This window comes from Oncorhynchus nerka, linkage group LG27 (assembly GCF_034236695.1).
Source record: "Oncorhynchus nerka isolate Pitt River linkage group LG27, Oner_Uvic_2.0, whole genome shotgun sequence".
Lineage (NCBI taxonomy): Eukaryota > Metazoa > Chordata > Actinopteri > Salmoniformes > Salmonidae > Oncorhynchus > Oncorhynchus nerka.
Window position 1 is genome coordinate 86,336,486 of NC_088422.1, and position 14,210 is coordinate 86,350,695.

At 45.8% G+C, this 14,210-nt stretch overlaps 1 protein-coding gene across 2 annotated transcripts in view; it reads left to right on the forward strand.

The window, feature by feature from the left end:
- The window catches only part of LOC115126718 (proprotein convertase subtilisin/kexin type 6-like), an 84,562-nt gene extending 71,403 nt beyond the window's left edge, over positions 1–13,159 (forward strand). Inside the window, exons 13-18 of one of the 2 annotated variants that reach the window (XM_065012199.1) lie at positions 2,580–2,716; positions 2,792–2,974; positions 3,188–3,290; positions 6,431–6,627; positions 12,083–12,170; positions 12,270–13,159. In XM_065012199.1, coding sequence (XP_064868271.1) covers positions 2,580–2,716; positions 2,792–2,974; positions 3,188–3,290; positions 6,431–6,627; positions 12,083–12,170; positions 12,270–13,020 — 1,459 coding nt within the window. In that variant the 3' untranslated portion in view covers positions 13,021–13,159. The remainder of the gene's footprint in view (positions 1–2,579; positions 2,717–2,791; positions 2,975–3,187; positions 3,291–6,430; positions 6,628–12,082; positions 12,171–12,269) is intronic. The other variant, XM_065012200.1, reaches the window with a different exon arrangement.
- The last annotated feature ends 1,051 nt before the right edge of the window (positions 13,160–14,210 follow it).

The window sequence follows — 14,210 nt, forward strand, 5'->3', positions numbered from 1 at the left end:
AGAGGGAGAGAGAGAGAGAGGGAGAAGAAAGAAGGGGGAGAGGGAAAGAGAGAGGGGAAGAAAGAAGGGGAGAGGGAGAGGAAGAAAGAAGGGGGAGAGGGGAAGAAAGAAGGGGGAGAGAGAGAGGGGAAGAAAGAAGGGGGAGAGGGAGAGAGGGGAAGAAAGAAAGGGAGAGAGAGAGAGAGAGAAGAGGAAGAAAGAAAGAAGGGGAGAGGGAGAGAGGGGAAGAAAGAAGGGGAGAGGGAGAGAGAGGGAAGAAAGAAGGGGAGGGAGAGGGAGAGGGGGAGAGAAGGGGAGAGGGAGAGAGGAAAAAAGAAGGGGAGAGAGAGAGGGGAAGAAAGAAGGGGAGAGGGAGAGAGGAAGAAAGAAGGGGAGAGAGAGAGAGAGGGGAAGAAAGAAGGGGGAGAGGGAGAGAGGGGAAGAAAGAAGGGGGAGAGGGAGAGAGGAAGAAAGAAGGGGGAGAGAGAGAGAGAGGAAGAAAGAAGGGGGAGAGGGAGAGAGGGGAAGAAAGAAGGGGGAGAGGGAGAGAGAGAAGGGAAGAAAGAAGGGGGAGAGGGAGAGAGAGATGGGAAGAAAGAAGTGGGAGAAGGAGAGAGGGAAGAAAGAAGGGGAGAGGGAGAGAGAGAAGGGAAGAAAGAAGGGGGAGAGGGAGAGAGAGAAGGGAAGAAAGAAGGGGGAGAGGGACAGAGAGAGTGGAAGAAAGAAGGGGAGAGGGAGAGAAGGGAAGAAAGAAGGGGGAGAGGGAGAGAAGGGAAGAAAGAAGGGGAGAGGGAGAGAGAGAAGGGAAGAAAGAAGGGGGAGAGGGAGAGAGAGAAGGGAAGAAAGAAGGGGGAGAGGGAGAGAGAGAAGGGAAGAAAGAAGGGGGAGAGGGAGAGAGAGAAGGGAAGAAAGAAGGGGAGAGGGAGAGAAGGGAAGAAAGAAGGGGGAGAGGGAGAGAGAGAAGGGAAGAAAGAAGGGGGGGAGAGAGGGACAGAGAGAGTGGAAGAAAGAAGTGGGAGAAGGAGAGAGAGAGTGGAAGAAAGAAGGGGGAGGGAGAGAGAGAAGGGAAGAAAGAAGGGGGAGAGGGAGAGAGAGAAGGGAAGAAAGAAGGGGGAGAGGGACAGAGAGAGTGGAAGAAAGAAGGGGAGAGGGAGAGAAGGGAAGAAAGAAGGGGAGAGGGAGAAAGGGAAGAAAGAAGGGGGAGAGGGAGAGAGAGAAGGGAAGAAAGAAGGGGAGAGGGAGAGAGAGAAGGAAGAAAGAAAGGGGGGAGAGGGAGAGAGAGAAGGGAAGAAAGAAGAAAGAAGGGGGAGAGGGAGAGAAGGGAAGAAAGAAGGGGAGAGGGAGAGAGAGAAGGGAAGAAAGAAGGGGGAGAGGGACAGAGAGAGTGGAAGAAAGAAGTGGGAGAAGGAGAGAGAGAGTGGAAGAAAGAAGGGGGAGAGGGAGGAACAGAGAGAGTGGAAGAAAGAAGGGGGAGAGGGAGAGGGAGGGACAGAGAGAGTGGAAGAAAGAAGTGGGAGAAGGAGAGAGAGTGGAAGAAAGAAGGGGGAGAGGGAGGGAGAGAGAGAGAGAGGGGAAGAAAGAAGGGGGACAGGGAGAGAGAGATTTTGTAGCTTTATTCAAACTGCTAGCTACAGTAGTTCAAAGAGACACACACACACCGCTGAAGAGAGTTAGCCCCTTGGACATGAACTCCCTCCACGCAGCATGTGGCACAAACACAGACAGACAGATAGCCCTTTAAAATCCCTTCTAGTACACCTGTGCAGCAGCTAGTTGTTGGAATATGTCACACCCTCCTCTGACAGTTGGCTCTGGTGCCGATGCGAGGGCTCTTTCTCACGTATAGATGCAGAAACCTGCTGGCTGCTGTTCAGATTCCCATTTGTTTCATCAATATAATTATACAGGCTGGGTGACAGATATTCCACAGGTTAGATGTCCTTTTTTCTCCCTTTATTTTGTATATTCATAATGTTCAACCATCCTGGCCAACTCTGTGAGTGACAGTTAGCTTTAGATCTCAGGGAAGGTGTGATGTCAGTGCTTGACAGTGCTAACTGCTAGACCAACCCCAGGGCACTGATGCCCTTTCTCTGTTCCTCTCCTGTAAAGGGGCAATCTGTTTACCAAACTTGTTGGTGGAAACAGCTGAGGGATGGAGCTAGACAAATGTAACCACTCTCAACTCAGTGATGTTCTTCAAGAATCAGATTGCCCCTTTAAACACAGTTTACCCACCCTGTAGAGTAACCAAAACAGCTTCCTGAAACGTCCTGATAGCGTGCACAAACATTATTCCCAATCACAGCAACACAGTAGCAGCCACACCAGACCTCACCACATGCCACAGAGAGCTGGATCCACTGTGATGTTACTTGAGCTCATTGATGTGATATTATCTCCTGTCGCTAGCTTTAAAGCAGCCAGTGTTTACATTTCTCTTCAATTAGCCTCTTTGAATAATTCAATATTTTTCTTCAGGGGGGCTGAGAAAGTACAAAGGCGTTAAGATTTGTCTGTTTGCGCTGTGAAACAGAATTTAATTGCCTTAGAAGTTGAGAAGTGACTTACTTTCTCTCTCCCTCCCTCTCGCTCTTCAGGTTGTTTGATAACTCTAATGAAGGTTTTAGGAACTGGGAGTTCATGACTGTTCACTGCTGGGGGGAGAGGGCAGAGGGCCAGTGGATCCTGGAGATCATAGACTCTCCCTCATCTCTACGCAACCCAGAGGTGCTGGGTAAGAAAACACAGCCACAAACAAAGTGATCTCTTCATACTGTTTTTTTATGGAGATTTCTTCTCCTTGTTCTAGGTAAACTGAAAGAGTGGACGCTGGTCCTTTATGGCACCTCGGGGCACCCGTACCAGTCTCACGGGACCCAGCACTCTCGCTCCAGGATGCTTGAGATCCCAACCCCCAGCCGGGACCCCAATGGGCCCGAACCACCCCCGGAGGTCCTCAAGCACCAGGAGGAGGAAGAGGAGGAGTACAGCGGTAGGAGAGGCTCTGCCATAAACTGTTCACTCTGAACTGTTACAACATTGTAGTCCGACAACACAACTCAACCTCCTTCTAACCTCTGTGTGTGTGTGTTTTGTGTGTACCCTTGCGTTTGTGCGTGTGCATGTGTGTGTGTGTGTGTGTGTGTGTGTGTGTGTGTGTGTGCGTGCGTGCGTGCGTGTGTGTATTCTCTGTAACCCCTCTCAGGGCCGTGCCACAGTGAGTGTGGGGACCAGGGCTGTGACGGGCCAGATCCTGACCACTGTCTGAACTGTATCCACTACAGCCTGGGCAGCCTCAAGACAGGCAGGTAAACAAACAGACTGGGACCAAAGATACTTTTAACTAACCCAAGATGGAACAATAGGAACTGCTGAATGTTTCATATACAGTATGAGAACATTTGTGGAATGGCCCGGTCCATCTCACTCCATCTTCTCCCTCTGTCTACCACTGGAGAGTGGAAGCCCCCACCGGATGCTTCAGATTTGTGACCCATCTTGGTTTCCTCTTTTATCTGTGCTGTGACTGTGACCATATCGGATTCAAACTCAGTAATTATTTATTGTTCTGTTTCTGCTCAACATCAAGACAGGAAGGCACAATAGCATGTTGAGGAATGAGAGCATTTTGAAGAGTGGGATAATTTTGAAGAGTGGGAGCTTTTAGGAGTGTGTATCGGAGGCAAAGTCAGTTGCAGGAGAGCAGAGTGTAGTGAACAGGCACACTTTTTATTCCGGTCAAAATGACAGCACAAAATAACATATAATGTGCCCAAAACACGGAACATAGACAAAAAGTAATGCGCGTAACAATATCCACAATATCAAAATACACGTAACACAAACAATCCTACACAAAGTCATGATGGGAAACAGAGGAATAAATACATATGAATTGATTGGGGAATGAAAACCAGGTGTGCAGGGAACAAGACAAAACAAATGGATACATGAAAAATGGAGCGGCGATTGCTAGAAAGCCGGTGACGTCGACCGCCGAACGCCGCCCGAACAAGGAGAGGAGCCGACTTCGGCGGAAGTCGTGACAGGAGCATTTTAAAGAGTGGGAGAATTTTGAAGAGTGGGAGCATTTTGAAGAGTGGAAACATTTTGAAGAGTGGGAGCATTTTAAAGAGTGGGAGAATTTTGAAGAGTGGGAGCATTTTGAAGAGTGGAAACATTTTGAAGAGTGGGAGCATGTTGAGGAATGGGAGCATGTTGAGGAATGGGAGCATGTTGAGGAGTTGGAGCATGTTGAGGAATGGGAGCATGTTGAGGAATGGGAGCATGTTGAGGAATGGGAGCATGTTGAGGAATGGGAGCATGTTGAGGAGTGGAAGCATTTTGAAGAGTTGAAGCATGTTGAGGAATGGGAGCATGTTGAGGAATGGGAGCATGTTGAGGAATGGGAGCATGTTGAGGAGTGGGAGCATGTTGAGGAATGGGAGCATGTTGAGGAGTGGAAGCATTTTGAGGAATGGGAGCATGTTGAGGAATGGGAGCATGTTGAGGAATGGGAGCATGTTGAGGAATGGGAGCATGTTGAGGAATGGGAGCATGTTGAGGAGTGGGAGCATGTTGAGGAGTGGGAGCATGTTGAGGAATGGGAGCATGTTGAGGAATGGGAGCATGTTGAGGAATGGGAGCATGTTGAGGAATGGGAGCATGTTGAGGAGTGGGAGCATGTTGAGGAGTGGGAGCATGTTGAGGAATGGGAGCATGTTGAGGAATGGGAGCATGTTGAGGAATGGGAGCATGTTGAGGAATGGAAGCATGTTGAGGAATGGGAGCATGTTGAGGAGTGGGAGCATGTTGAGGAATGGGAGCATGTTGAGGAATGGGAGCATGTTGAGGAGTGGGAGCATGTTGAGGAGTGGGAGCATGTTGAGGAATGGGAGCATGTTGAGGAATGGGAGCATGTTGAGGAGTGGGAGCATGTTGAGGAATGGGAGCATGTTGAGGAATGGGAGCATGTTGAGGAATGGGAGCATGTTGAGGAATGGGAGCATGTTGAGGAATGGGAGCATGTTGAGGAATGGGAGCATGTTGAGGAATGGGAGCATGTTGAGGAATGGGAGCATGTTGAGGAATGGGAGCATGTTGAGGAATGGGAGCATGTTGAGGAATGGGAGCATGTTGAGGAATGGGAGCATGTTGAGGAATGGGAGCATGTTGAGGAATGGGAGCATGTTGAGGAATGGGAGCATGTTGAGGAGTGGGAGCATGTTGAGGAATGGGAGCATGTTGAGGAATGGGAGCATGTTGAGGAATGGGAGCATGTTGAGGAGTGGAAGCATTTTGACTGTGTTCATTCCTTTTTCTTATTCAGAAAACCTGTATTACTTCTGTAGCTCTTTATTTTACGGTACAGAATTGACCTGGTATTTACTTCAAAAATGATCTGGTATTTACTTAGAAATGACATTGTAAAATGGTAATTACACAGTAATACTTTTTAAAAATAAAGGAAAGTCACGCGCTCTAGGAGCTCAGATGCAAAAAAAATGTATGTCCAACGTTTGGACAGACAAGCTGTCTACATCAGGGTATAATGACAAACACTGTGGGATGACTCATTTATATAGTGTCAAAAGACACACAGGTGTCTGTAATCATGGCCAGGTGCGGCCTGATATCATTGGTTAATTCTCATATATTAAAATAGCATACAAAAAACATAAATGGATAACGTATGATCATAGATACAATTTGGCTACATAAGCCTACAAACATTAACAATAGCAAAATCACAATAATCACTAGAATGGCTTCAGATCAAAGTCTACGTTGAGGGTCTTTACACAGTAATAACCTAAGAATACTTACTTGTTTATTTGATACTCCAACCAAAGAACACATCGGCACCATTTGGTACCAGGTAGTTACCAATTGTGGGAAAATCTTTGAATGAAATACCAGAAAGTACCATTTGATACCTCTTTATTTCCTAACAAATCTCAGGTCATTTCTGTACCATAAAACAGTGCTAACATAATACTTCTAATAGAAGATTACAGGAGAGGAATAATGAAGATAATATAGGAATAATGAATTAGACATGAAATCTACTTGCCCTCTTTTTATGATGTTGTAGTCTTTCTGACTAATTCATTCAACGAGTCTTTTTCCCCATTTACTTGATCTGTTGTTTATGTGAAATTCATTAATCAATTTAATTGATTAGATAAAACAGTAAAATAAACAATTGCCAACTTGCAGAGAGGTTACATTTCACATAATGAACAGATCGAGAATATGGGAAATAGGTCCTTTTGAATGAATAAATCCATTCGTTCATGCATCCATTCATCCATCCATTCATCCATTCATCCATCCCAGGACTTGTGAAATACAACAGAGCCAGTCTCTACAAATCGGCTAATGTGTGTTTTACTGTATTATCAACTCAATTTACTGTAATTAGAACTCATCAATCAATCCATGACAGGACGTGTGTGAGCCACTGTCCGCTGGGCTTCTACGATAACTTGGAGGCCAGGAGGTGTCGACGCTGTCACAAGGGCTGTGAGAGGTGTGTGGGACGCACCCCCACCGAGTGTCGCGCCTGTCGCAGGGGACTCTACTTCAACCCCCTCAACACTACCTGCTCTGAGACCTGCCCTGCTGGGTACTTCGCTGACGACAGTAAGTCAAGTGGAGTTGCTTGAAAAAGTTGTGCCTAACCACAGATCTAGGATCAGTTTCCCCAAACTAACTACAGATCTAGGGCATGTTTACTGTAACTCTGCTGCTAGGGATGTTACTGTGAAGAGAAATGGTTAGGAAAATAAAAGAGATCTAGGTAGAACTTTATAACCACAGATTTAGGATCAGCTTACCCTAACTAACTACCCTAACTAACTGTATCACATCCGGCCGTGATTGGGATTCCCATAGAGCGGGGCACAATTGGCCCAGCGTCGTCCGGGTTTGGCCGGGGTAGGCTGTCATAGTAAATAAGAATTTGTTCTTAACTGACTTGCCTAGTTAAATAACGGAAAAAATATATATATACAAAAAATATGATTTAAGCTATTAGTGTTGTCTCTCCAAGAAGAAACAATGTACTACTTTACTTTAAGTTGCCCTCATACCTATTTAACTACACGGTAATAGCTGTAGTAATAGCGTTGTATTGACGTAGAATCTGCTTAGTAACATAGTAACAGTTAGATTGAGTGTGTGAAGATATTTTCTATACAAGGAAATAAGGGAATGATTTGTGGCTCAAAGGGGTTGATGTGATGAGGTTTTTGCGTGTACCACACAACAGGTCAATGTTCAACTCCCACGCTGCCTGTTATCCTGGACGCCAGGGATTAACTGAGTATGGTGGAGTGGGTTCATGTGTTGATTTGTGAATGACACACACGCATGGACGCACACACACACACAGTCGAGCACGCATTGACGTCATCTGTCATAACCTGAGATACCCTCTGACGTACAGAGCACTCACAGAGCCTCTCTCATCTGTTTTTCAGCCATACTGTGTGTGTGTGTGTGTGCAGGACCAGATAGGCTGGTCCGTTGTTAGCCCAGTCGGCCTGTCTAATCACAAAATGATCATTATCTGGCTAATAATGGGGGACTGGCCGGTGTGCAGGCATCATGGAAATAAGTGGGCCGGTGTGTTAGAAATCCCAGGGCCGATCTTTTGTCCCAGTCTGACCAGTGTGTGTGTGTGTGTGTGTGTGTGTGTGTGTGTGTGTGTGTGTGTGAGACAAGGAGACAGACAGGAAGGCAGACAGGGAGACAGACAGACAGGGAGACAGACAGACAGGGAGACAGACAGACAGGGAGAGAGGGAGACAAGTTTGTGGCGACCTAAATGACCATAACCGGACAAGAACCTGACACCCTCAGCACACAGGGGGACAAACACCTACCTGGAGGTGACAGCATTCCCTCCCCCATATGCCCCCCTAGGCACAACTATGACAACATAACCAACAAAAACGGGTCACAACTCCTGCAGCTCTGTCGCATGTTGGGTGTGTACATAGTCAATGGTAGGCTTCGAGGGGACTCCTATGGTAGGTACACCTATAGCTCATCTCTTGGCAGTAGTACTGTAGACTACTTTATCACTGACCTCAACCCAGAGTCTCTCAGAGCGTTCACAGTCAGCCCACTGACACCATTATCAGACTACAGCAAAATCACAGTCTACTTGAACAGAGCAATACTCAATCATGGGGCATCAAAGCCAAAGGAACTGAGTAATATTAAGAAATGCTATAGATGGAAGGAATGTAGTTTGGAAACCTACCAAAAAACCATTAGGCAACAACAAATTCAATCCCTTTTAGACAACTTCCTGGACAAATCGTTCCACTGTAATAGTGAAGGTGTAAACTTGGCAGTAGAAAACTTTAACAGTATATTTGACCTCTCAGCTTCCCTATCAAGTCTAAAAATCTCAAATAGAAAACCAAAGAAAATGAACAACAATGACAAATGATTTGATGAAGAATGCAAAAATCTAAGAAAGTAGTTGAGAAACCTGTCCAACCAAAAACATAGAGACCCGGAAAACCTGAGTCTACGCCTTCACTATGGTGAATCACTAAAACAATACAGAAATACACAGAATCCATAGACTCTAACCACTTCTGGGAAAATTGGAACACACTAAACAAACAACAACACAAAGAATTATCTATCTAAAATGGAGATGTATGGATAAACCACTTCTCCAATCTTTTTGGCTCTATAACAAAGAACAAACAGCAAAAACATATACATGATCAAATACAAATCTTAGAATCAACTATTAAAGACTACCAGAACCCACTGGATTCTCCAATTACCTTGAGTGAACTACAGGACAAAATAAAAACCCTCCCACCCAAAAAGTCCTGTGGTGTTGATAATATCCTCAATGAAATTATCAAATATACAGACAACAAATTCCAATTGGCTATACTAAAACTCTTTAACATCATCCTTAGCTCTGGCATCTTCCCCAATATTTGGATCCAAGGACTGATCACCACAATCCACAAAAGTGGAGACAAATTTGATCCCAATGGGATATGCGTCAACAGAAACCTTGGGAAAATCCTCTGCATTATCATTAACAGCAGACTCGTGTCCTCAGTGAAAACAATGTACTGAGCAAATGTGAAATTGGCTTTTTACCAAATTATCATACGACAGACCACATATTCACCCTGCACACCCTAATTGACAAACAAACAAAACAAAAGCAAAGTCTTCTCATGCTGTCACGCCCTGAACTTAGAGATCCCTATTATTCTCTATGTTTGATTAGGTCAGGGTGTGACTCGGGTGGGAAAGTCTATGTTTTCTATTTCTTTGTTTTTTGGCTGAATGTGGTTCCCAATCAGAGGCAGCTGTCTATCGTTGTCTCTGAATGGGGATCACATATAAGTTGTCATTTTCCTTTTGGGTTTTGTGGGATCTTGTTTTCTGTTTAGTGTCTGTACCTGACAGAACTGTGCGCTTTCGGTTTCACTTTTGTTATTTTGTTTGAGTGTTTTTTGAAAATAAAATCATGAACACTTTCCATGCTGCGCTTTGGTCCACTCCTTTCGACGAGAGCCGTTACACATGCATTGTTGATTTAAAAAAAGCCTTTGACTCAATTTGGCATGAGGGTCTGCTATTCAAATTGATGGAAAGTGGTGTTGGGGGAAAAACATATGACACTATAAAATCCATGTAAACAAACAACAAGTGTGTGGTTAAAATAGGTAAAAACACACATTTCTTCCCACAGGGCCTTGGGGTGAGACAGGGATGCAGCTTAAGCCCCACCCTCTTCAACATATATATCAACGAATTGGTGCGGGCACTAGAAAAGTCTGCAGCACCCGGCCTCACCCTACTATTAATCTGAAGTCAAATGTCTACTGTTTGCTGATGATCTGGTGCTTCTGTCACCAACCATGGAGGGCCTACAGCAGCACCTAGATATTCTGCACAGATTCTGTCAGACCTGGGCCCTGACAGTAAATCTCAGTAAGACCAACATAATGGTGCTCCAAAAAAAGGTCAATTTGCCAGGACCACAAATACAAATTCCATCTAGACACCGTTGCCCTAGAGCACACAAAAAACTATACATACCTTGGCCTAAACATCAGCGCCACAGGTAACTTCCACAAAGCTGTGAACGAGCTGAGAGACAAGGCAAGAAGGGCATTCTATGCCATCAAAAGGAACATAAAATACATCATACCGATTAGGATCTGGGTAAAAATCCTTGAATCAGTTATAGAACCCATTGCCCTTTATAGTTGTGAGGTCTGGGGTCCGCTCACCAACCAAGACTTCACAAAATGGGACAAACATCAAATTGAGACTCTGCATGCAGAATTCTGCAGAACTCTCCTCCGTGTACAACGTAGAACACCAAATAATGCATGCAGAGCAGAATTAGGCCAATACCTGCTAATTATCAAAATCCAGAAAAGAGCCGTTAAATTCTACAACCACCTAAAAGGAAGCGATTCCCAAACCTTCCATAACAAAGCCATCACCTACAAAGAGATGAACCTGGAGAAGAGTCCCCTCAGCAAGCTGGTCCTGGGGCTCTGTTCACAAACACAATCATACCCCACAGAGCCCCAGGACAGCAACACAATTAGACCCAACCAAATGATGAGAAAACAAAAGGATAATTTCTTGACACATTGGAAAGAATTAACAAAAAAACTGAAAAACAGAGCAAACTAGAATGGCCCTAAACAGAAAGTACACAGTGGCAGAATACCTGACCACTGTGACTGACCCAAGCTTAAGGAAAGCTTTGACTATGTACATACTCAGTGAGCATTGCCTTGCTATTGAGAAAGGCCGCCGTAGGCAGACCTGACTCTCAAGAGGAGACAGGCTATGTGAACACTGCGCACAAAATGAGGTAGAAACTGAGATGCACTTCCTAACCTCCTGCCAAATGTATGTCCATATTAGAGACACATATTTCCCTTAAATTACACAAATGCACAATGAATTTGAAAACAAACCCAATTTTGATAAACTCCCATATCTACTGGGTGAAATACCACAGTGTGCCATCACAGCAGCAAGATGTGTGACCTGTTTCCACAAGAAAAAGACCATTGTAAATACAACCCATAGTTATGCTTATTTATTTTCCCTTTTGTACATTAACCATTTGTACATCGTTACAACACTGTATATATATATATATATAATATGACATTTGTAATGTCTTTATTCTTTTGGAACGTCTGTGAGTGTAATGTTTACTGTTCATTTTTATAGTTTATTTCACTTTTGTATATTATCTACTTCACTTGCTTTGGCAATGCTAAGATGTGTTTCCCATGCCAATAAAGCCCCTTGAATTGAGAGAGGGAGACTGAGAGAAAGAGAGAGAGACAGAGAGACTGGGAGAGCGAGAGAGAGGGGGAGAGAGAGACAGAAAGAGGGAGACAGAGAGACAGAGAGACTGAGAGAGGGAGATGGAGAGAGAGACAGAAAGAGGGAGACAGAGAGACAGAGAGAGGGAGATGGAGAGAGAGACAGAGAGAGAGCGAGAGAGAGACAGAAAGAGGGAGACAGAAAGAGGGCAACAGAGAGAGAGAGAGACTGAGAGACTGAGAGAGAGGGAGAGAGAGGGAGAGAGAAAGAGGGCAACAGAGAGGGAGAGAGACTGAGAGACAGAGAGAGGGAGAGAGAAAGAGGGCAACAGAGAGGGAGAGAGACTGAGAGACAGAGAGAGGGAGAGAGAGGGAGAGAGAAAGACAGAAAGAGGGAGACAGAGAGAGAGAGACAGAAAGAGAGAGAGAGAGACAGAGACTGAGAGCCTGTGAAAGTTGGTTTCATGGTTGTTTGTGTGTTTGGTTTTGGTGGTTGAATGAGCAGTCCTCTGAGAACTATACTGAGTTAAAAATGGATAACTATATTTATTTCTCACGCTCCCTTCCCATCTGCCCCCTCTTCCTTCCTTCCTTCCTTCCTTCCTTCCTTCCTTCCTTCCTTCCTTCCTTCCTTCCTTCCTTCCTTCCTTCCTTCCTTCCTTCCTTCCTTCCTTCCTTCCTTCCTTCCTTCCTTCCTTCCTTCCTTCCCTCCCTCCCTCCCTCCCTCCCTCCCTCCCTCTCCCCAGTTCAGAGGAAATGTCTGAGGTGTCATGAGAACTGTATGACGTGTCTGCGGGACTCAGACAGGTGTACTGCCTGTAACGACGTCTACAGGTAAACTACATGTAATCTCTTTAGGGAATGTCACTGATGAAAAATGTCATGTAGAGAACATAAGCGTGTTTTTGTGTGTGTGTGTGTGTGTGTGTGCAGTCTGGCGGGGATGACCTGTGTACCAGAGTGTGCCAAGGGAACCTTCTTTCATCTGGAGGAGATGAAGTGTAGTCCCTGTCACACCTCCTGCTCTACCTGCACAGGTCAGTGTCCCTGTCACACCTCCTGCTCTACCTGCACAGGTCAGTGTCCCTGTCACACCTCCTGCTCTACCTGCACAGGTCAGTGTCCCTGTCACACCTCCTGCTCTACCTGCAGGTCATTGTCCCTGCCACACCTCCTGCTCTACCTGCACAGGTCAGTGTCCCTGTCACACCTCCTGCTCTACCTGCACAGGTCAGTGTCCCTGTCACACCTCCTGCTCTACCTGCAGGTCAGTGTCCCTGTCACACCTCCTGCTCTACCTGCACAGGTCAGTGTCCCTGTCACACCTCCTGCTCTACCTGCACAGGTCAGTGTCCCTGTCACACCTCCTGCTCTACCTGCACAGGTCAGTGTCCCTGTCACACCTCCTGTTCTACCTGCACAGGTCAGTGTTCCTGTCACACCTCCTGCTCTACCTGCACAGGTCAGTGTCCCTGTCACACCTCCTGCTCTACCTGCACAGGTCAGTGTCCCTGTCACACCTCCTGCTCTACCTGCACAGGTCAGTGTTCCTGTCACACCTCCTGCTCTACTTGCACAGGTCAGTGTCCCTGTCACACCTCCTGCTCTACCTGCACAGGTCAGTGTCCCTGTCACACCTCCTGCTCTACCTGCACAGGTCAGGTCACACCTCCTGTTCTCATAAAGATAGGCATAAAAAATATTGGCATCCGTGTTTGCAATCCCCCGGCACTCTCCTCTTGCGAGGGTAATGGCACTGAGCCTTTTTGTCAAATGTTTTAAAAGGACAGATGAAGTGCGTGTGTGTGAGTGTGTGTGTGTGTGTGTGTGTGTGTGTGTGTGTGTGTGTGTGTGTGTGTGTGGTGTGTGTGTGTGTGAAGCCACCAGTTATAGGTTCCGTGACTATTAGGTTCCGTAACTATTAATGAATGTCAGGCTCAAATGTCAACGGTCTATATGACCCATATATGGAGGTCATAGTGTCAGAGTGACCTTGCTGTGTCACACTGTCATACTGGCCTGTTCTGGTGAGAACATCTCACATACTCCAGCACATACAGTGCTTTCAGAAAGCATTCATACCCCTTGACTTATTCCACATTTTGTTGTGTTACAACCTGAATCTTCTCACCCATCTATACACAATACCGCACAATGACCCCATAATAATAAAACATGTTTTTAAACGTGTTTTATTGAAAATGAAATACAGAAATATCTCATTTACATAAGTATTCACACCTCTTTGCTATGACACTCCAAATTGAGCTCAGGTGACTCTAGAGAGTTGAAAGGTTCCAAGAGCACACTGGTTTCCATCACTGGCTGTCTGACCAAGCTAAGCAACCAAGCAAGAAGGACCTTGGTCAGGGAGGTGACTTAGAACCCTACAGAGTTCCTTGGCTTAGATGGGAAAACCTGCCAGAAGGACAACAGTCTCCGCACTTCACCAATCTGGGTTTTATGGGACAGTGGCCAGACGGAAGCCACTCCTGAGAAAAAGTCACATGACAGCACACCTGGAGTTTGCAAAAAGGCACATGTAAGACTCTGAGATCGTAAGGCAAAAGATTCTGTGGTCTGATGAGACAAAAATGTACTCTTTGCATGAATGCACCGCGCTACATCTGGAGAGAACCAGGCACAGCTCATCACCTGTCTAACACAATCCCTACCGCCTTGCATGGTGGTGGCAGCATCATACTATGGGGATGCTTTTCAGCGGCATGAACTGGGAGACTGGTGAGCCAAATACAGGCAAATCCTTGATGATAACCTGCTTCAGAGAGCAAATGACCTTAGACTGGGGGCGTTACGTTTCAACAGGAAAACACCAAGCATACAGCCGAAGCAACGCTGGAAAGGCTTCAGAAC